The 23,108-nt window shown below is 31.5% G+C and overlaps 1 protein-coding gene across 4 annotated transcripts in view; it reads left to right on the top strand.

The window, feature by feature from the left end:
• The window catches only part of LOC143044379 (uncharacterized), a 71,105-nt gene that overhangs the window by 31,663 nt on the left and 16,334 nt on the right, over positions 1-23,108 (top strand). The window contains exons 1-2 of one of the 4 annotated variants that reach the window (XM_076216356.1): positions 6,051-6,102; positions 13,597-13,763. In XM_076216356.1, coding sequence (XP_076072471.1) covers positions 13,616-13,763 — 148 coding nt within the window. In that variant the 5' untranslated portion in view covers positions 6,051-6,102; positions 13,597-13,615. Of the gene's footprint in view, positions 1-6,050; positions 6,103-8,191; positions 8,246-9,498; positions 9,622-13,596; positions 13,764-23,108 lie in introns of those variants that run through there. The other 3 variants (XM_076216357.1, XM_076216355.1, XM_076216354.1) reach the window with 3 other exon arrangements.

The raw sequence follows: 23,108 nt of genomic DNA, 5'->3' as shown, positions 1-23,108 counted from the left end.
ATCAGTTAGTTGGAGTAGAAATCTGACTGCAATTTGGTAAACTGTTTTGGTCTTTGCTGATGTGATACCCCAAAGGTCACTGGATAAGCACAGTAACATTGTCAGAAATCAACTATTTCTCGCTTCGTTTTAGTGACGTTTCAATTCATTATTTTTTAATTGTTTGCTTTTGTCAAAGTTTCAAGTATCTTTACCTATATAGAAAATATTGATAATATCATTGATTTAAGGAAATGTCTATACAATTAATAGATAGTTGGCTGCACTTGAAATTACGCAATCTTTCAATGTTTGCATTTTTATGCAAGTAATTCTGTGTATACAAAGATTGTCTTTGATTAAACTCTTTGGTCCACAGCAATAAAAGGCATTCTATTTTGATAATGTAAAAGCAGAGGGGGCCCATTGTAATTAGTAATTGCATTACAGCTAAGACGGATTTTCTTTTTTTCATGACTCCATTATCAGTCTATTATAGTGAAATTGGCCTTATAAGGTTAGTGAAACTTCAAGCTTTTTAACATTTCTAAGCTAACATAAAAGATAACATGATTTTTTCTCATGTTTTATCACAAGACTTGAAAGACCAATTTAGTGATCTAAGCATATACAGTACAAACAAGATGATTCAGTGAATATGATGTACATTATTATAGAGTTTAGTGATTCAGTGAAAATGACTGTACACATAGATATATCATCTTTTTGCTTAAAAATAAAAAGATTTATACCTGAATTTTTATTCAATTCATGCATGCATATAAGACAATGTCACTTGTGTCAAATCGTGGAACATTTTCTTGGTCTAGTTGAGATTTAAGAGCTTTTTGCATAAAGGTACTGTATATTGCTGTAAGCAGTTAAAGCTAGATATCAGATGTTATAATTTACATGTAATGCCCCATTTACCTTATTTTGTGTATAAATCTGTTGCCTCAGTTTTTATATGACCGCCAAAAAATTTTGCGGTCATATATTGGTATGACATTGGCGTCATCGTCGTCTTCCTTGTCGTCTTCCTCGTCGTCCTCATCCGAAGACACATTGGTTTTCGCACTATAACTTTAGTTTAAGTAAATAGAAATCTATGAAATTTAAGCACAAGGTTTATGTCCACAAAAGGTTGGTTAGGACTGATTTTGGGAGTTTTGGTCCAAACGGTTTAGGAATAAGGGGCCAAAAAAGGGCCCGAATAGGCATTTTTCTTGGTTTTCGCACAAATTTTTATAACTTTAGTATAAGTAAATAGAAATCTATGAAGTTTAAACACAAGGTTTATGAACACAGAAGGAAGGTTGGGAGTGATTTTGGGAGTTTTGGTTCCAACAGTTTAGGAATTAGGGGCCAAAAAGGGGCCCAAATAAGCATTATTCTTGGTTTTCGCCAATAACTTTAGTATAAGTAAATAGAAATCAGTGAAATTTAAAGACAAGGTTTATGTCATTTCTATGTTATATTTAACATTGCCATTAAAGTGCGAGGTTTGGCATGCCACAAAACCAGGTTCAACCCACCATTTTTTCCTTTAAAAATGTCCTGTACCAAGTCAGGAATATGACCATTGTTATATTATAGTTCGTTTCTGTGTGTGTTACAATTTAACGTTGCGTCGTTTGTTTTCTCTTGTTTTTGAGTGTAAATTGACATTGCGATAAGACGTGTCACGGTACTTGTCTATCCCAAATTCATGTATTTGGTTTTGATGTTATATTTGTTATTCTCGTGGGATTTTGTCTGATGCTTGGTCCGTTTCTGTGTGTGTTAGTTACATTGTAGTGTTGTGTCGTTGTTCTCCTCTTATATTTATGCGTTTCCGTCAGTTTTAGTTTGTTACCCCGATTTTGTTTTTTGTCCATGGATTTATGAGTTTGAACAGCGGTATACTACTGTTGCCTTTATTTATGACCATAAAAGGAAGGTTGGGATTGATTTTGGGAGTTGAGGTCCCAACAGTTTAGGAATTAGGGGCCAAAAAGGGGCCCAAATAAGCATTATTCTTGGTTTTCGCACCATAACTTAAGTATAAGTAAATAGAAATCTATGAAATTTAAACACAAGGTTTATGACCATAAAAGGAAGGTTGGGTTTGATTTTGGGAGTTTTGGTCCCAACAGTTTAGGAATAAGGGGCCCAAAGGGTCCAAAATTGAACTTTGTTTGATTTCATCAAAAATTGAATAATTGGGGTTCTTTGATATGCTAAATCTAACTGTGTATGTAGATTCTTAATTTTTGGTCCGTTTTCAAATTGGTCTACATTAAGGTCCAAAGGGTCCAAAATTAAACTTAGTTTGATTTTAACAAAAATTGAATCCTTGGGGTTCTTTAATATGTTGAATCTAAAAATGTACTTAAATTTTTGATTATTGGCCCAGTTTTCAAGTTGGTCCAAATCGGGGTCCAAAATTAAACTTTGTTTGATTTCATCAAAAATTGAATAATTGGGGTTCTTTGATATGCCAAATCTAACTGTGTATGTAGATTCTTAATTTTTGGTCCCGTTTTCAAATTGGTCTACATTAAAGTCCAAAGGGCCCAAAATTAAACTGTTTGATTTTAACAAAAATTAAATTCTTGGGCTTTTTTGATATGCATATACTTAGATTTTTGATAATGGGCCCAGTTTTCAAGTTGGTTCAAATCAGGATCCAAAATTATTATATTAAGTATTCAGCAATACCAAGAAATCTTCAATTGCACAGTATTGTGCAATAGCAAGCAATTTTCAATTGCACAGTATTGCGCAATACCAAGAAATCTTCAATTGCACAGTATTGCGCAATAGCAAGAAATCTTCAATTGCACAGTATTGCGCAATAGCAAGAAATATCTAATTGCACAATATTGTGCAATAGCAAGAAATTTTCAATTGGAGTTATCTTTCTTTGTCCAGAATAGTAGTTGAATCAACTTAAATCATTGTTTTATACAATATACAATGTATATTCACTTTTACTACCAACTGATAAATTAAAACAATCTTTACCATTCAGTGATAACAAGCACTTTATTTTACATTTTAATATTTTATGATGTATTTAAATGAGTAGTTATTGTTGCAAACTCCATTAGGAATTTGAATTGAGATCAGTTTTGGAAAAAGGGAAAGGGGGATGTGAAAAAAAAATGGGGGGGGGGTTAAATTTTTCTCATTTCAGATTTCATAAATAAAAAGAAAATTTCTTCAAACATTTTTTTGAGAGGATTAATATCCAACAGCATAGTGAATTGCTCAAAGGCAAAAAAAATTTAAGTTCATTAGACCACATTCATTCTGTGTCAGAAACCTATGCTGTGTCAACTATTTAATCACAATCCAAATTTAGAGCTGAATCCAGCTTAAATGTTGTGTCCATACTTGCCCCAACTGTTCAGGGTTCAACCTCTGCGGTCGTATCTAGCTGCGCCCTGCGGAGCATCTGGTTGATTATTGGCCCAGTTTTCAAGTTGGTCAAAATCGGTGTCCAAAATTAAACTTTGTTTGATTTCAACAAAAATTGAATCCTTGTGGTTCTTTGATATGCTGAATCTAAACTTGTATTAAGATTTTTGCTTATGGGGCCTGAGTTTTCAAGTTGGTCCAAATCGTGGTCCAAAATTAAACTTTGTTGGATATCAACAAAAATTGAATCCATGAGATTCTTTGATATGCTGAATCTAAACATGTATTTAGATTTTTTACTATAGGCCCAGTTTTCAAGTTGGTTCAAATTGGGGTCCAAAATTAAACTTTGTTTGATTTCATCAAAAATTGAATAATTGGGGTTCTTTGATATGCCAAATCTAACTGTGTATGTAGATTCTTAATTTTTGGTCCCGTTTTCAAATTGGTCTACATTAAAGTCCAAAGGGCCCAAAATTAAACTGTTTGATTTTAACAAAAATTGAATTCTTGGGCTTTTTTGATATGCATATACTTAGATTTTTGATTATGGGCCCAGTTTTCAAGTTGGTTCAAATCAGGATCCAAAATTATTATATTAAGTATTCAGCAATACCAAGAAATCTTCAATTGCACAGTATTGTGCAATAGCAAGCAATTTTCAATTGCACAGTATTGCGCAATAGCAAGAAATCTTCAATTGCACAGTATTGCGCAATAGCAAGAAATATCTAATTGCACAATATTGTGCAATAGCAAGAAATCTTCAATTGGAGTTATCTTTCTTTGTCCAGAATAGTAGTTGAATCAACTTAAATCATTGTTTTATACAATATACAATGTATATTCACTTTTACTACCAACTGATAAATTAAAACAATCTTTACCATTCAGTGATAACAAGCACTTTATTTTACATTTTAATATTTTATGATGTATTTAAATGAGTAGTTATTGTTGCAAACTCCATTAGGAATTTGAATTGAGATCAGTTTTGGAAAAAGGGAAAGGGGGATGTGAAAAAAAAATGGGGGGGGGGTTAAATTTTTCTCATTTCAGATTTCATAAATAAAAAGAAAATTTCTTCAAACATTTTTTTGAGAGGATTAATATCCAACAGCATAGTGAATTGCTCAAAGGCAAAAAAAAATTTAAGTTCATTAGACCACATTCATTCTGTGTCAGAAACCTATGCTGTGTCAACTATTTAATCACAATCCAAATTTAGAGCTGAATCCAGCTTAAATGTTGTGTCCATACTTGCCCCAACTGTTCAGGGTTCAACCTCTGCGGTCGTATATAGCTTCGCCCTGCGGAGCATCTGGTTGATTATTGGCCCAGTTTTCAAGTTGGTCAAAATCGGTGTCCAAAATTAAACTTTGTTTGATTTCAACAAAAATTGAATCCTTGTGGTTCTTTGATATGCTGAATCTAAACTTGTATTAAGATTTTTGCTTATGGGGCCTGAGTTTTCAAGTTGGTCCAAATCGTGGTCCAAAATTAAACTTTGTTGGATATCAACAAAAATTGAATCCATGAGATTCTTTGATATGCTGAATCTAAACATGTATTTAGATTTTTTACTATAGGCCCAGTTTTCAAGTTGGTTCAAATTGGGGTCCAAAATTAAACTTTGTTTGATTTCAACAAAAATTGAATATATATGCTGGATCTAACCATGTATTTAGATTTTTGATATTGGACCATAATAGGTAAATGTCCAATTTAAAAATTTTAAGTTTTTAAGTTTAAGTTCTTAGACCACATTCATTCTGTGTCAGAAACCTATGTTGTGTCAACTACTTAATCACAATCCAAATTCAGAGCTGTATCAAGCTTGAATGTTGTGTCCATACTTGCCCCAACTGTTCAGGGTTCAAATTCTGTGGTGGTATAAAGCTGTGCCCTGCGGAGCATCTGGTTAGGGACTTGAAATTCAAAAATTGAAGGGAATAAAAGGGTTATCAAACAGTATTTTAGTAAATCGTTTTTATTCTTATAATCATGTCGTTTTCAATGAAGATCTACATAGGTGGCCTTTCTGAAGGGACGACATCAAAAGTTCAATGTAGGATAAAAAACTTAATTCACATAGTTTTTTCACTGACACCCCCACCCCCTCTTAACTTAATTTGGGAAAAATTGATTTACCAATAGGGATACATGTAAAAATCGATTTTAGATATACAAAACTTGTAGAATTTTAACCCCCCACCCCCAAACTATTTGATTTAAGTTTTTTATCCTACATGGATCTTTTGATGTCTTCCGTAATTCTGTATTAGTTTTTGATGATTCACATTAATAAATCATTGTTACAGTAATTAAAGACCAAACCTTTTAAGATGTTGGACATAATAATTTAATCTTTTCAAGATATTTATAAAGAATAATTTCTATATATGATCAAAAGGTTTCTATAAATATTAAAAAGATGACCTTATATAGTTGAAAAGTATCTGATAGGCTTAAGGATATGAATAACATTGTATAATGAATATACAAATAAATAAACATAAATCTATTTAAATATCTATTTAATCCATTAAAGCCCATCTTATGTCATCAGAGGACAATATTGACAGGTCAAATCAAGGTCAAATGTTTATAAAGATCCTTTATTTATATGAAGATGAGGTCAGTTATTCAATTTTGACCACATTGTCAAAACCCCAGAAATTAAACCTTTTGACTTAGTTAGAGAGAGGTATATTTTTGAAGGTATGTATCGTTATCGGAAAACTAAAGAAAACAAAAAAGAAATATGCATCTTAAATTTATATTATATTTTCATCTAATTTCCTCTAAATTTTGATACTGAAAATAAGAATTATTTTTAATTGGATAATTTTTTTAAAGACCATCCCTATTTTAAATATTTCAAATATTATCATCAAAATAATACTTAATTTGGTAAAGAAAAGCATTCAATTTTACATAACAAATAAATATTTGTAAATTGGCCTAGAACATCAACTTTGGAATAGTTGAAAACCTTATCTTATTTCTGTGAAAAATAGGCCAAATAATGCCCTTGGCACCCTTTATATGTTTTTTAGCTCACCTGGCCCGAAGGGCCAAGTGAGCTTTTCCCATCACTTGGCGTCCGGCGTCCGTCGTCGTCCTGCGTTAACTTTTACAAAAATCTTCTCCTCTGAAACTACTGGGCCAAATTGACCCAAACTTGGCCACAATCATCATTGGGGTATCTTGTTTAAAAAATGTGTCCGGTGACCCGGCCAACCAACCAAAATGGCCGCCATGGCTAAAAATAAAACATAGGGGTAAAATGCAGTTTTTGGCTTATAACTCAAAAACCAAAGCATTTAGAGCAAATCTGACATAGGGTAAAATTATTTATCAGGTCAAGATCTATCTGCCCTGAAATTTTCAGATGAATCGGATAACTCGTTGTTGGGTTCCTGCCCCTGAATTGGTAATTTTAAGGAAATTTTACTGTTTTTGGTTATTATCTTGGAAAATTATTATAGATAGAAATAAACTGTAAACAGCAATAATGTTCAGCAAAGTAAGATTTACAAATACCCATATAGGAGTTATTGCCCTTTATAGTCAATTTTTAACCATTTTTCGTAAATCTTAGTAATCTTTTACAAAAATCTTCTCTGAAACTACTGGGCCAAATTTATCCAAACTTGGCCACAATTATCTTTGGGGTATCTAGTTTAAAAAATGTGTCCGGTAACCCGGCCAACCAACCAAGATGGCCACCATGGCTAAAAATAGAACATAGCGGTAAAATGGGGTTTTTGGCTTATAACTCAAAAACCAAAGCATTTAGAGCAAATTTAACGGGGTAAAATTGTTTATCAGGTCAAGATCTATCTGCCCTGAAATTTTCAGATGAATCGAACAACCCGTTGTTGGGTTGCTGCCCCTGAATTGATAATTTTAAGGAAATTTTGCTGTTTTTGGTTATTATCTTGAATATTATTATAGATAGAGATAAACTGTAAACAGCAATAATGTTCAGCAAAGTAAGATTTACAAATAAGTCAACGTGACCGAAATGGTCAGTTGACCCCCTAAGGAGTTATTGTCCTTTATAGTCAATTTTCAACAATTTTTATAAAATTTGTAAATTTTTACTTACATTTTCCGCTGAAACTACTGGGCCAAGTTCATTATAGATAGAGATAATTGTAAGCAGCAAGGATGTTCAGTAAAGTAAGATGTACAAACACATCACCATCACCAAAATACAATTTTGTCATGAATCCATCTGCTTGCTTTGTTTAACAGTCACATAGACCAAGGTGAGCGACACAGGCTCTTTAGAGCCTCTAGTTATTGTATAAATCAGGCTGCTGGCCTTCTTTTTTGAATTGTTTCATATTTTTCCATGCAGGGGCCTTAAATACATAATATATATCTTTAATACTGTATGGCTTTTGCTTATCGTGTTTATAGTGTACAATGTATATTTTAGTCTCTGGATAATAGTTGTTTTATCGGCAACCATACCACATCTACTTTCTCTGTTTAACTGTAAACTGTCCTATTAAGATAATTTCAGTTTAGTAATTTTAATTTTAATTTAAAAATGGTTGAAATTTCATTCATAAAATTTAGCTGATTCACACTTAATTATTTATTGAGCAAATTAGATTTAAAAATTGCACTGGTATATCGAATTTAGGTAGGTATATTATTGGACAAATATTGTTTGCTACACAGGAATTTGAAGGTTATAATTGTTATCAACAATTATGTGTGTATAGATAGAGAGTCTATTATTGGCAAAGATTTTATTCAAATTACTTAATTTATATGAAAGGTTTACATATTTAAGATAAAGACTTCGTTGTGGTAGTTAATATACAATATACCATAATACACTTTGGTAAGTTTATTTTATGTACATTAGTAGAATACCCAATGGGTAGTTACATCTATGGTAGAAGTATTTTATATTAAAAAGGGATACTGAGTACTCACTCATTTTGTTATCTACTATTCGAGAAGTCAAAACATTTTAGTAAAATTTCAGACGTAAAATTATGCAGAATTTCAATGCCTACTGAAGAAATTGTATCAAAATTCATTAAATAAAGATGAACATCAAAATCTTTCCATATTAGCTTACACACAGTGACCAGAGATTCAAAATGTCTACTTTTAAATTTGTTGCATTTCCGTCAAAATTTTTGGTTCACATGTAATTAGTGAACATCATTCTTCTTTCACATGTTGATCTAGTCAGGGAGGTTGAAAAAAAATAATGTTCTAAATATTGGAAGAATTATTTGGCAAATTAATTTCTTATAATAAATAAATTAAATAGTGCAGGGATACAGCCGGTCCCGGGCCTCTATTTGGTAAATGACGTCATTAAGGTCTCAGTGCTTTTTAAAATTTACAAACTTTTCCGGTGGAGGACATAACTTGAAAGTGGACTATTGTTCTTTATGCATTTGACATGGTATTAAGGAGGGGGAATATTAATATATCCACAGAATGGATCATTTTTGACTATAAAAATGTCTTTATTTTAGGAGGTGGGTGCAGCATTGATGGGTGTTAGGATTGGGAAAATACATATAAAAATTGTTGTAAAAATTTTGAATGAAATTAAAAGTTTTATCTAAAACCTATATGGTCATAATTCAGAGATTGCTGAAAACTTTAGTATAATGCTGCAGATCTTATAGGGTCTTGAATAACCTTGAACAACGAGTAAGTCCACAATATACAGTAAAGCTATTCAAGGCCCCTGTATGACAAATATTTGTCCTTGGATATTATTGTAGATAACATATGTTGTAACGGTTATTAAACATGTTTAAAACTGGAAGGAAGTACAAACGTATAAGGAATTTGTGGGGTGAAAATTAAGTGTAAATAAAAATCTCAAACACATCGTAATTACTATTTTTTTAGACAATTTTTTTCCCATTTTGGTTGACATAAAATTATGTTTTTGAAATTTTATTTTTCTTTTCTATACTTAAAAAAATGATGAAATGTATACTGTATATTTCCTCAGTATATTTCATCCACTATAAAATTTTAAATCAGCAGTTATAAAAGTGTACTTGATATGTGATGAATATCACCCCTTAAAAGTTGAAATGGTATAGATCCAGACATACTGGTGCACCTGTACTTAGTTTAGAGATGTAAGAAAAATGACACCGGAAGGATGAATTCAGGAATTTCTGTGAAATAGAGAGCTTAAATCAAAACTTTGGATATATTTTATAATTTTTTTATTGAAAGGTAAAATATATTTCTCATTTATGCACAAATTAACAAAAAAAAATAAGTAGAAATAATTTTGTCCTTTTGAAGTTATTGAATGTGTACATGATATCTACATGTAAGCATTTGTAAAAAATAAATAATTCATTGTGATATGTGAAAAATTAAAAGTCACATAATCAAAGCTATCTGAGGTATATGCTATTTTTTATTGGTATATTGGAGAATATTCAATACTGTAGAGAATAATTAAGTTATATATACAATTTGTGAGTAGCATATTTTTATCTTTTGATAAAGGTTTGACGTTTTAATGGTATTCTTGATAATTTTATTTGAAACATTTTTCCTAGAAAGTATGAAATGTATACTGTGCATGTAGTTTGATAATTGTCAAAATTTTAATTCATCCATCAAGTTAAGGCTTGAATGTTCAGTGGCGGATCCAGCCATTTGAAAAAGGGGGGGTTCCCAACCCAGGACAAAGGGGGGGGGGGGGGGGGTTCCAACTATATGTCCCCATTCAAATGCATTGATCGTCCAAAAAAGGGGGAGGTTCCAACCCCGGAACCCTCCCCCTGGATCTGCCTCTGATGTATGTGAAAAGTAAATGTCACCCATCAGAGACAAAAAAATGATAACTCTATATATATATAGAATTGAATTAAAAATACATCTGCCTTTTATCTGGTACAAAGATCAATCTTCTTCCTGCATTGGTTTATATCTCCATGGAAAAAATGGCTAATTATGTGATAAATTGTTACGTAATAATGAGTTGTCATGTTACAGCTGTTTATTACATAACTCCACAAGACATGATAACAACGCGAATTTATAGCAAAATACAAATGAAAATATATAGTTTTACCAGAATTTTGATACGAAACATGACTGAACTGAAATACAGACTTTGGCATTTTTGGAAGCAGTGTTTAATTATCAAAATGACATTTAGGCAGAGAAAACACAAGTCAAATGTTGCCAAAAACAAGAAAGTTTTTATCTGAATTCTTAAGAATTTCATGTTGCTTAGTCTTTAGTTTCTATGTTGTGTCTTGTGTACTATTATTTGTCTGTCTGTCTTTTTCTTTTTTAGCCATGGCGATGTCAGTTTTTTTTTCGACTTCAATAATGAGTTTGAACAGTCCCTCTGATATCTTTGGCCCCTCTTTCAAATGAGCACTATCCATTTCATCAGCTGTCTAAATTCACCCAACCTAATAATTGCCATCATTTGTATATTTACAAATAGTATATATGTTACCTATGTGGGAGTATCAGGTATTTATTTTGTACTTGATAAATATATATTTCATTTTATTGGGTGGTATTACATTTTCTTCAAAGATATATCTAACAAGTTAAACATATGGAATTGATTAAAATTGAACATGTTAAAAGGTATTTCAGAAGTGCATCGAAAAATCTTTGTTAGTAGATGTTAAAGGTGACATAACTTTCAATAAACATTATTTTGATGCAATTGAAGTTTAAAAACAGGAACGTGACTGATCTGAGGAAAATATTTATTATGGAAGGAAAGTTAAAATCATTAGATATAAATAGAAATATTTAACCAACAATTACATGTATATTTCAATCAACAACCCTGATATGCCTTTGTCAATTTTAAATGTCACATGTAAACTTTTGAACTTAGATATATAGGTACTAATACATGTAGCATTGTTGATAATGCCAAATGAGTTTTGTTTTTTGGTCCAGGTAGTTTATGATGAAGTTGAAGTACAATCAACTTGAAACTTAGTACACATGTTCCCTAAGAGATGATCTTTTTAATTTTAATGCAAAATTAGACTTTTGACCCCAATTTCATGGTCAACTGAACAGAGAAGTAAGTGGGAGTTGGTGATCCTGTACTATTAAATCATTAACATGGTCAATTATAACTTTAATGTAGATTCACCTGGTTTCTTTACTTATCTTGGTCACTGATGAACCAGTTTACATGATCCTGGCAAAAAGAAAAGTCATATATATATTTATATATAATAAAAACTAAAACAAAAATTCCCATAAGTCTCGGCCATTACGGTCTTCTTCATTGGAATAAATTACAACATTGAACCAACAATTACATAGCTTGGATACATAACGTTATAACTGCTGTGACTTATAATTGATGCAAACTTAGGAAATCATGTTAAAAGTCAATTACCGGAAGTTGGCGTCCTGTCCCTGTTTATGGCGGAAGAGATTCTTTATATCAATTTCATGAATTGTTAATTGTTTCTTGAATGGAACTCTAATAATTCTGAAATGAATCAAATTTTAGTGATTGATAGAAAAATTAGGGGATGAGGTATGAATTTGGCAATGAGAAAACTGTACTATAATTAAGTCTTCCATAAAAGGCCTTGACATGAAATGTGAAATAATTCAAATAAGAAAAACTAACTGCCTTATTTATGAAATAATTATTAATGAAAAACAAAAGGGACACATGCACAGTATGAATAAAAAGCCTTATTTTTGTACATTTTGTTGAAAAGGAACTGACATTAATGACATTGATGCAAGACAGAGCTAGTCACCACTTAAATTGCATTGCAGCATTTTTTTTTTCCTTCTTGCTCTCATTAATGGATTTGACCTGGATCTGCTTTGGGGACTCATTGGCTTTAGGGATGCCTCAAGACTAATTGTATATTTATAGATTGACCTGGATCTGCTTTGGAGACTCATTGGCTTTAGGGATGCCTCAAGACTAATTGTATATTTATAGATTGACCTGGATCTGCTTTGGGGACTCATTGGCTTTAGGGATGCCTCAAGACTAATTGTATATTTATAGATTGACCTGGATCTGCTTTGGGGACTCATTGGCTTTAGGGATGCCTCAAGATTAATTGTATATTTATAGTTTGACCTGGCTTTGAGGGATGCATTAATGGCTTTTGGGGATGCATGGAGGCTGATTGTACATCTGTAGATTGAAAGGAAGCTTGATGTAAAATCTGTTACAATTACAACTCAAGTATGATATCAGACGAATCATGATTGACAGGTTTCGTGCAGTTGCATAATATTAGATTGCAGTTGTTAGGCTTGATTAAATTTTCAATGAAAGGTGGTTTTTTGGTAAGGGAAATTTGCAGTTTGAAATTGTTAATTGCACATTTCACAGAAATTTTCTATGCAAAAATGTCTGTTAATTGGGTAAATCAATTGCCTATGGCATTGTGTTGAAAATTAGATCATTTAATTTTCACTGATGCTTTAAAAAATGTAGCATTCATGCGTATGTACTTTTGGGCTGCTTTCCAAGTTCAGTGAACGTAGATGCAACAGAAATTGAGTATTTGCAGTATTTATAGAAGAAAAAAATACAAGGAAGTACTCTGGTAATTTTAAAAAGAGCTACTGTATTTTAAAATTATCTCTAAAAAAATCAAGTTCTAAACAACTTGAGATACTACATGAGGCTGCAATCAGAGCTACTGTAAAATTTTGAATACAAAATATTTCAAACATTAATAAAGGGAGGAATGTAGTAAAGGCTGTGCATATTATACACAACTGGGTACTATACAAGCTAAATAGGGTACAATGGAGAATCACTTTGGAAGATTTGACATTGTTTGTCTCCCTTGGAGTTAGTAGTAGACTCACCCTTAGCTTAAAGTTGCTGTTAATGTGTTATTACAATGCATCTATATATAGCTACATTTCTAAAGATTACAATGGGAAAAATATCAAACAGTCGTGAGCCATTGGCTGCTATAAATTAGTCCATTATGAAAAGTCTTAGATTGACATCCCCATCCTCATCAATAAACAAATAAAAAAATTATAATTTGAAATATGGCTATTTTATTTTTATTTTGATAGAAGTTTAAAATAATAATTTGCAAAAATATAAAGAATTAAATGACAGTGAAATATGGTCTTTGGACTATGACAGTGCTAGCCTCTTTTTGATATTGGAAAGGCAATGCAATTTTGTATCAATGTTTTTTCTTATTTCAGGTGGATATTCTAGTCAGCCATGGGGGCAGAAGAAAGTAAAGGAATAAATTATGGCTTGATGGGGCCTACTACAGTGGTGGCCAACATGAACCGTCAAGCCCAAGCTGCCAGACCATGGTCTCTTTTACATATGTGTTCAGTGGACCAGTGGAAATCAGGGCATGCAGGTTAGTGTGCAAATTAACAACAGATTTCTGAAACTGCTGAGGTTTTGACTTACCTGGTTATTCCAAGAAACAGTTCTGAAATAGTATGAATTATTATTTAATATTGGTCTGAGTTGTCTTGGTCCGATTTGTTTTTGGTCATAGTTACCCTGATTTTCTATTAAGGGGATGATCCCAATCAGATTTCACATAAAAAAGAATACAAATGTATAGGTAGTGGTTGTAGTATCTGGCAGCCACTCTGGCTCAATTTTATATACTGGCCATTCTAAATTACAAGCTACCTAGTATTTATTTTAGCTGAACATGAATGCTTATTGTATTGCCGCTATTTTTTTTATTACAGGAAAAATGCTGTAGTCATTATTCTCATTAACATGCATGAACTAGCAAAATTAAAATTTTATACATTATATCTATGAAACGGATTATTTTGGCATGAAATTGTAAAATGCAGATTTGTAATCTATAATGCTCATCTGATCTAGAACAGGGATATAACAGCAAAACAATGCAACAAATAGCAAAAAATCAGTGGAAATAAAGTTTAACGCTTAAAACCATGACATTATAAAAATAACTAGGGACATGACGTACTGACATACAAGAACATATGTGATCCCCGATGCCTTGTACTACTGATAAATAGATGCTCATTACAATGTACTGTTCTTGTAAAACTATGGATTTCAGTCCAATTGGGAGTTGCCTGTTGGACTTTGGCAAACAATCATTCTGTCTCAATTATTCTATTTTTATCATGTGACTAAAAAATCAGGAGATAGATTTGATTTATTTCAATTACGACTAACATTTAACTCTGTTGAGAATTTGATTTTCTCTTCAAATGGATTTTACTGATGTCTTCAGTTTTGATGGTTTGTTTCCAAGGCATTTAACCGGTTTAACAGTTGAATATGATTCAGCCTTATGACTGGTTTACTGCCGACAGGAATCAGACATGCATTCAAAAAAATTAAATTATCTTGGCGAAATCAGACAAAGGAAGAATTTCATAACAGTTTTATTATGTAATTGTTGTATAATGATAGAGCATGGTACAATTTGATGATCATTTGCACTTTAAAATGTAAAATTTTATTTACAAATAATCCTTGTTAAAGAATTTATTTACAATGTTATGTTTACTTTTACTGAGAATTACACCTGTTGTGAGCATGTATAAAGTTTCTTTTTATGTGAAAATGTATGTTCTGCTCATTAATAACTTGTCTTTTATAGCATCAAAACAGATGTTTAATGGTACTCTTTTCTGACCTAACATGTTTGATAAATGTTTATGACTGCTTTAGGTCAATATTGGGTAAAAGGAACTAAATACTTAAAATTGGAAGAATTTCTTTCATAGTTTGTTTAAGAGTTATTTTGAGGCATTATAATTCATGGCCATTGTGGAAGACATTTCAATGTTTATTTTTATACGACTGCAAAATTTTTTTTGGATCATTGAATGGAATGATGTCTTCATGGTCGTCGTCGTCGTTGCCATCTGCGTCGTCCGAAGACACATTTGGTTTCTGGACAATAACTTTAGTTTAAGTCTATGGATCTCTATGAAATTTTATAAGATGGTCCAATACCCCAAAGGGAAGGTTTGGAATGATTTTGGGGATTATGATTTTAACCGTTTAGGAATTATGGACCCAAAGAAGCGTTTTTCTACTTTCAGGATAATAACTTTTGTATAAGTATTTCAATTGCTCTAAAAAATACACCACAATGTTTAATACCACAAGTAGAAGGTTTGGATTCATTTTAGGGGTTATGGTGCCAACAGTTTAGGAATTTTAAAAGGTCTAAAAAAAAAAAAGGCCAAAAACAAGCAATTTTGTAGTTTCTGGCCAATATTTTGTGTGTGAGTTTTTCGATCTCTCTGACATTGTACCACAAGGTTCCATATCACAAAAGGAAGTCTGGGATTGAGTTTGGGGGGTAATTGCACAATTCATGCAGGAATTAAGGACCAGAAAGGGCCAAAAACAAGCATTTTTCTATTTTCCAGACAATAATTTAATTATATGGATCTCTCTGAAATTGTACTACAAGGTTCCATTCTACAAAGGAAAGGCTGGGATTGAGTGTGTTGGTAATTTCTCAAAGGGGGGGTTCCAATTTTTTTAAGGGGTTCAAACTTTTATTCAAAATTTTACAAATTTCATATTTTTGAAAATTTCAAAAAGATTTAGCTTTAATTTCACAGTATTGCGCAATAGATTTGTAATATCTTGACATATATTTTGTGTCAGAAACCTATATTATGTCAAAAATTTGACTACAATCCAAATTCAGACAGTATCAAGCTTGCATATTGTGTCAAAATTTGCCCCAGCTGTGCAGGGTCCGTTACCACTGTGGTCGTATCAGGGTCACTCAGCAAAGCAATTTATTTATTTATATTTAGAGAGCAGGAGCTATAAGAAGAAGTTGTTAGACTTAAATGTGCTCAGTGTCATTGTGGTCAGATTAAGGGGAACCCCTAACGTTAAGTTAACATCGCATATCCCTTGATATTATTTGGCTCTGCATGCCTACTTGGTCTATTGACTTAGAAACTTGCATTCTGTTAGTTTGCACCATTAATATTTTATTAAGGTGGTACCTAACATTACAGGGAGATAACTCTGTAAAGTCAGCTAAACGTTTTGATTACGTTGTGTTGTAAATGGAATATTAAGCTTCTCAATGATCAAAATTGGCGTTTGTCAAACTGCTATATAACCAGTGTAATTTTTCTGACAAAACGGTTGGTTCAAAATTTTTGAAATTTTTATATTTTTGTTTAAGGGTCAAAGTAAATACTTTGTCAAAATTTTATGAAAATTAAACGAGCAAAAATTAATTTTAGTGAAAGTATTGGGTACCACCTTAAATCATTTGAAGGGGAGAACTGAAAGTAAATGATATTTGGAATGCAGTTACCTTTTTAATATCTCTTTTCAATAGAGATTAGAGATGGCCCCACCCCTAAGTCCATGACTTTGAAAGTTGTATAGATTTCATTTTAAAGTTTTGCAATTTAAAGTTAAACATTTGCATTTTACATTGTACTATCAAAATAACATTTAGGTGCGACATATATCAGTGTCAATAGTATATTTGTATTGTAAGGTTACTGTGTTACCGTTAATCTCCTTTTCATTTACTGAAAATCCAGAAATTTTTGCATCACTGAGGTTTGTAAGTCTCATTAAATAAAACAAAAAATGCATAATTTAAGGAAATTGCAATAATTTATCTCACATCTTCGTCCAATGTTCAAGAACTGCTGGTATCCCCTGTGAGATGATAATGAATAATTCATGAATATGCATGAACATTTCATGAACTGTTCATGAACAGATTTCATGAACAGTTCATCATATCTTCATGAACATTTGATGAACAATTCATGAACTGAAAATCGACAGTAATGTTCATGAACTTTAATGTTCATGAACAATTCATGAACAAGAAAGGGTTCATGATCATTGTTGTTCATGAACATTTAAATGTTCATGAACCTTTCTTGTTCATGAATTGTTCATGAACATTAAAGTTCATGAACATTACTGTCGATTTTCAGTTCATGAATTGCTCATCAAATGTTCATGAAGATATGATGAACTGTTCATGAAATCTGTTCATGAACAGTTCATGAAATGTTCATGCATATTCATGAATTATTCATTATCATCTCACAGGGGTAAATTACTGTCAAGGAGAGGATTCTGGGGGGGATTGGAACCCACCCTTTTTTAGCAAGATCAATGCATATGAAAGGGTTTATAGTACATAGTTTGAACCCCACACCTTTTTTAAAATGGCTGGATCTGCACCTGTACCCACCCAATATTAAAACTAAAGTAACTATGCGTCAGATATAATAATATAAAAGGATACATGTAAAGTTTCTGCTTCTTTCTGTAATATTTTGTTGTCTCTGTTCTTCCAAGTAGAATCGCTGAATAAATGTAACTAAAATCTCCACGGAATCTGTTTTACTATCAAAACTGGCAGCTCCAGTTTGATATTTAATCATTCAATCCCCTAAAAGTATAAAAAAAATCCACAAAGAATCAATTGTTCTAGATGTTTTAAAGCAATAAAATTCAATTGAAATGTTGTTGCCTGTTTATACACTACATCTGAAGCTGTTAATGAATCAAATTCATTTCAAAACCCTCCCCCTTTTTATCCCCTGAAGATTAAAAAAACTGGCTACTTATTATTTTCACAAAAGAACAATTCAAACAATTCAAAAACTATAAATTTTAGGTAACTACCAATAATCATATGTGGAAACAATTATTCATTTTGTTTATATAATTAAAAATAAATTTTCAAATATGCTTTCAGACTTTCTGATGTTGCTTTGCTCAAAGAAACCATAAAAAAATTATATTTCCTCAACAAATTATATTTCATAATAAATATACACATGTCTGTCATGTTAAATTAAATTTGTAATGCACTTATCTGAAATCTTTCTGACTGGAAATGTCTTTTCCGTGTTTCCATCAGCGTAATCTCCATTTTGGTGACGTATTACCCAAGAGTGCACTTACGCTGACGTTGAGACTGTGACAATCTCGCCCCAGATAATATCGGCCAGAAGTTGATCTGTGCCGTAACGGAAGTATGAAAATAAATCAAGGGTGTCGCAAACAAATATTTATTAATATGCAGTTTTATTAAGTATAATAAAATAAAAATCTTTAGTTTAAACGGCACATGGTGCATGTGAATAAACAAGTGGACTCACTTGGAAGGTATTTTTAGGGCCGAACTGTTCAGTACGATTAAAACCACGAGGTCAAGGTTTGTTTACATTGTACATACGTTGAGAAACGTCTGTCGTTGGGCCTATCTATCATTGATCTGATATTTTTCTAAGTTATTTATATGCCGGACGACAATTAATAGAAAGGCACATATGTGAACTTGGAGAAAATCAGAATTTACATCTTTAGCAGTTTAGGGAAAGGAAGAGTAAAAAAAACCTTCTTGCAGCAAACCAGTAACAGCAGTGACAGTCCCACACGCAGTGTTACCAGTTACTAAATCATCTATTATTCATAACACATGCATATGACAGATGAACATTTCAAGAATTTCAATGATCAGCTCGTGATTCATCAAAACTTCATGAACATTCATAAAATACTTTTAATGAACATTTCATGAATTTTTATGAGCAGCTACTGATTCATCAAAACTTCATGAACATTCATAAAATACTTTTAATGAACATTTCATGAATTTTTATGAACATCTAGTGATTCATCAAAACTTCATGAACATTCATAAATACTTTTAATGAACATTTCATGAATTTTTATGAGCAGCTAGTGATTCATCAAAACTTCATGAACATTCATAAAATACTTTTAATGAACAGTTCATGAATTAAATTCATGAACCTTCATTTATGAATTATTTATGAATTTTCATGTACCATTCATGAACATTCACGAACCATTCATGATAGTTCATGAAGTCATGAATTTCTTCTCGCCGGGGATAGAAATGCGCAAAAACTGTGAATATACAGTATATTTATCTATGTTTTCTAGGTTAGAGGTTAATTCCTCACTATCAATGAAATCTAAAAATACTTTGAAATAATTGACTAATTTCATTGTTTAAAGTGGTTTCTTCAGTATAATGTAAACATTTTAAGATGGTTATAAGAATGGATAACAGATTGATTTTTACTGTATATATAAACTTTAAAGAGGAACCGTTGTAATTGTTTTTAAACATATCTGGAACAGTTTTTTTTATGGAACTAACTGTTCACTTCTATTGAAAACAATGAACTCAAAAGAATTTCCTCAGTTTTAAATGTTAGATTCCAATAACATGGATTCTTCTTGGTGGCATGCTGTGCATACCTGAAAAAAAAGAGTCATTAATGTCAGTGAAAATACAAAAAATGAAAAAAATTATTAGTTAACTCATTTATGACACTTGTATATATAAATGAAGGTCTCTTGATGCGAGTACCAAATCAAAACAGAATATCATGATAATAGAAGGAATTTTCTGAGCTACTAGCCCTACCCAATTTTACATTTTTTATGAAAACACCACATGTTTTCCTGCTTTAAAAATAAAAAAAATAAGATTGACTGCATGGTTGTTAGTAATGTCGTCCAGTGGCAAATATGTCATGCATGTTCTGAGGATCAAATGAGACAGTTACCATAAATAGAGCTTGGAAATGAATTTACTCCTCTTCAGTTTGATTTTCTATAGTCTATGAAAAAGGTACAGTACATCAATTGAATTAAACATAAGAATAAATCGTTTCTCTAATGATAATTGTCAGGTACTTTGTGACATATTTGTACATTTTTGCGCAGTCAAGGTGCACCACTGTCAATAAGCAGGTGAGAAACCAAACAAGATGTTTATTGATATATAAGTAATTATACAAAATGTGCCTGGTATTTATTGGCATTCAGTCAAAGTAAGGTTTATATATAAAATGTGGTAGGTATTTATTGGCATTCAGTCAAAGTAAGGTTTATATATAAAATGTGGTAGGTATTTATTGGCATTCAGTCAAAGTAAGGTTTATATATAAAATGTGGTAGGTATTTATTGGCATTCAGTCAAAGTAAGGTTTATATATATAATGTCAATTAATTACATTTTGTCTAGTCCCAGGTGTGTTTATAGATATTCTTTATATATCACATAATTTGTTCTTATTCCGTACTTACCTTTTACCTCTCAATTCGTCTACCCCAATTTATGACCAGTTTGTATTCTCAAAGTTTTTATCTCAATTTCACTCTCTCAATTCATTCTTCACTTTTTTTTTGCAACAAAGACAACTTAATTTGTTAAACAGTTTCCTAGCAACTCTGGTCTTATAAATAAAATTAGAAATAACTAAAGTTCTATCAGCATGGTATGCATCTAGTAATGTCAGAGACATATAATACATTGTATTATATGTCTCTGGTAATGTGAGGCTAGGTAAATTGTTATTTAATTGTTCAATTGTTTTGATCTGTATATTTATGTAATACATAAAAGGATTATAAAATTCTGGGAAACACAAATCTATTTCATTTTCCACAAATTTCTCCTGTGGTCTTTTTCATACTTAGAATCTAATAAAATTAATTTATATAAAATGCAAATGTTATGTTGAACTCACATGAAGTTGTTTATATACATGTATATATACCTTACCCTTTGGTCTTCCATACATTAATAAGCAAACCATATTTCCTTGTTTTAATGTGTCTAAATGTTTTAAAGAATCTGAAATCTGTAGATATACAATAAAATATATATTTAAATGTGATAGGTAACTGAATATTTAAATTGCAAATAAGAGTAATTTGAACTTTTATTTTACAAGAAAACTTTTTGATGGAAAAATGATACTGTTAATTAAACGATGTATACAGAAATGTAAAACACCCATTGAGATGTTCTTAAATGCCTCAGATTGCATATAGATGTTCTTTGTTGCCTCAAATTGCCAATAGATGCTAGAAGTTAATATTTAGACAGTTTTATAGCTGAGTTGGTTAAAACTGATTAACTTTTAAGCCTTGTTTTGTCAGGTAATTTCTTTGCTATTTATTGCAGACAGAAACACATACTAATTCAGAATGTAAAATTTATTGCTGAGTCAGCAGAATGTTGTATACTAAAGCAATTAACATTTTAGCCTTTATGGTTGGATATCATTAGTTTCAGGTGATATAATAAGATGTTAATTTCTATCTTCCCATATAATCTAATCAATTTCTGGGTAATTTTCATTTATTATTCATTATGTTCATTTCTGATAACTGCATGGTTATCATGGTTATAGAGATTGATTGACAAAGGTTAAGCTTACAGCATCAAGTATATTCCTTCAGTGAAATCGAACATAAAGCTGTTTAGTTCAGTGCATGGTTGTTGTCAAGCTTAGCTAGATATAGAGATAAAGTGATCCCCTCAGTGGTGGGGTTTACTCACTTCTTAAAAGCTTGATATTTTAGAAGGTGGAAGACTTAGATGCTCCATACTTTGTATATACATGCTTTATGTTACGAAATTTCCATCCGTCACATGTCCATTGTCCTTGACCTCATTTTCATGGTTCAGTGACTACTTGAAAAAAAAGTTGTAATTTTTTGTAATGTTAATTTCTCTCTAATTATGAGTTATAGGATAACTATATTTGATATTTGGTATGTGTGTACCTTGCAAGGTCCTCATGCCCGTCAGTCAGTTTTCACATGACTAAGACCTCATTTCATGGATCAGTGAACAAGGTTATGTTTTGATTGTCAAGTCTGTATCTCAGATACTATAAGCAATAGGTCTAGCATATTTGGTGTATGGAATGATTGTAAGGTGTACATGTCCAACTGGCAATTGTCATCTGACCTAGACCCCATTTTCATCAGTGGTTCAGTGGTCAAAGCTAAGTTTTTGATATTTGGTCTTTTTTTTCTAATACTATATATGCAATAGGTCAACTATATTTGGTGTTTGGAAATATTTTATGATGTGCATGTTAGTCTCACAGGTTTTATTTGAACTTGACCTCATTTTCACAGTTCACAGGTTTTATTTGAACTTGACCTCATTTTCAAGGTTCATTGCTCAGTGTTAAGTTTTTGTGTTTTTGACTGTTTTTCTTAAACTATATAAGCAAAAGGTCAACTATATTTGTTGTATGGAAGAATTGTAAGCTGTACATGTCGTCGTGGTTCATCTGACCTTGACCTTATTTTCATGGTTCATTGGTCAATGCTTAGTTTTCTTGGTTAAGTCTGTTTCTTAGAAACTTAATAAGCAATAGGTCAACTATATTTAGTGTATTGGATGATTGTAAGGTGTACATCTATTTCTTGTTCGGTTTATATGACCTTAACCTCATTTTCTTAGATCATTTTTGTCGAGCCTTCGACTTTAGTGGAAAAAGAGACTAAGCGATCCTACATACCGTCGTCGTCGACGTCGTAGGCTGCGTCCACAAATATTCACTCTGTGGTTAAAGTTTTTGAAATTTTAATAACTTTCTTAAAATATCCTGGATTTCTACCAAACTTGGACAGAAGCTTTTTAATGATCATGAGATAGCATCCAGAAGTAAATTTTGTAAAGAATAAAATTCCATTTTTTCCGTATTTTACTTATAAATGGACTTAGTTTTTCTGTCGGAAAAATGGCATTCACTCTGTGGTTAAAGTTTTTGAAATTTTAATAACTTTCTTAAACTATCCTGGATTTGTACCAAACTTGGACAGAAGCTTGTTTATGATCATAAGAAAGTATCCAGAAGTAAATTTTGTAAAAATAAAATTCTATTTTTTCCGTATTTTA

This window comes from Mytilus galloprovincialis, chromosome 9 (genome assembly GCF_965363235.1).
Source record: "Mytilus galloprovincialis chromosome 9, xbMytGall1.hap1.1, whole genome shotgun sequence".
In the NCBI taxonomy this organism is placed as follows: Eukaryota; Metazoa; Mollusca; class Bivalvia; order Mytilida; family Mytilidae; genus Mytilus; species Mytilus galloprovincialis.
This window is presented reverse-complemented; position numbering and strand designations above follow the sequence as displayed.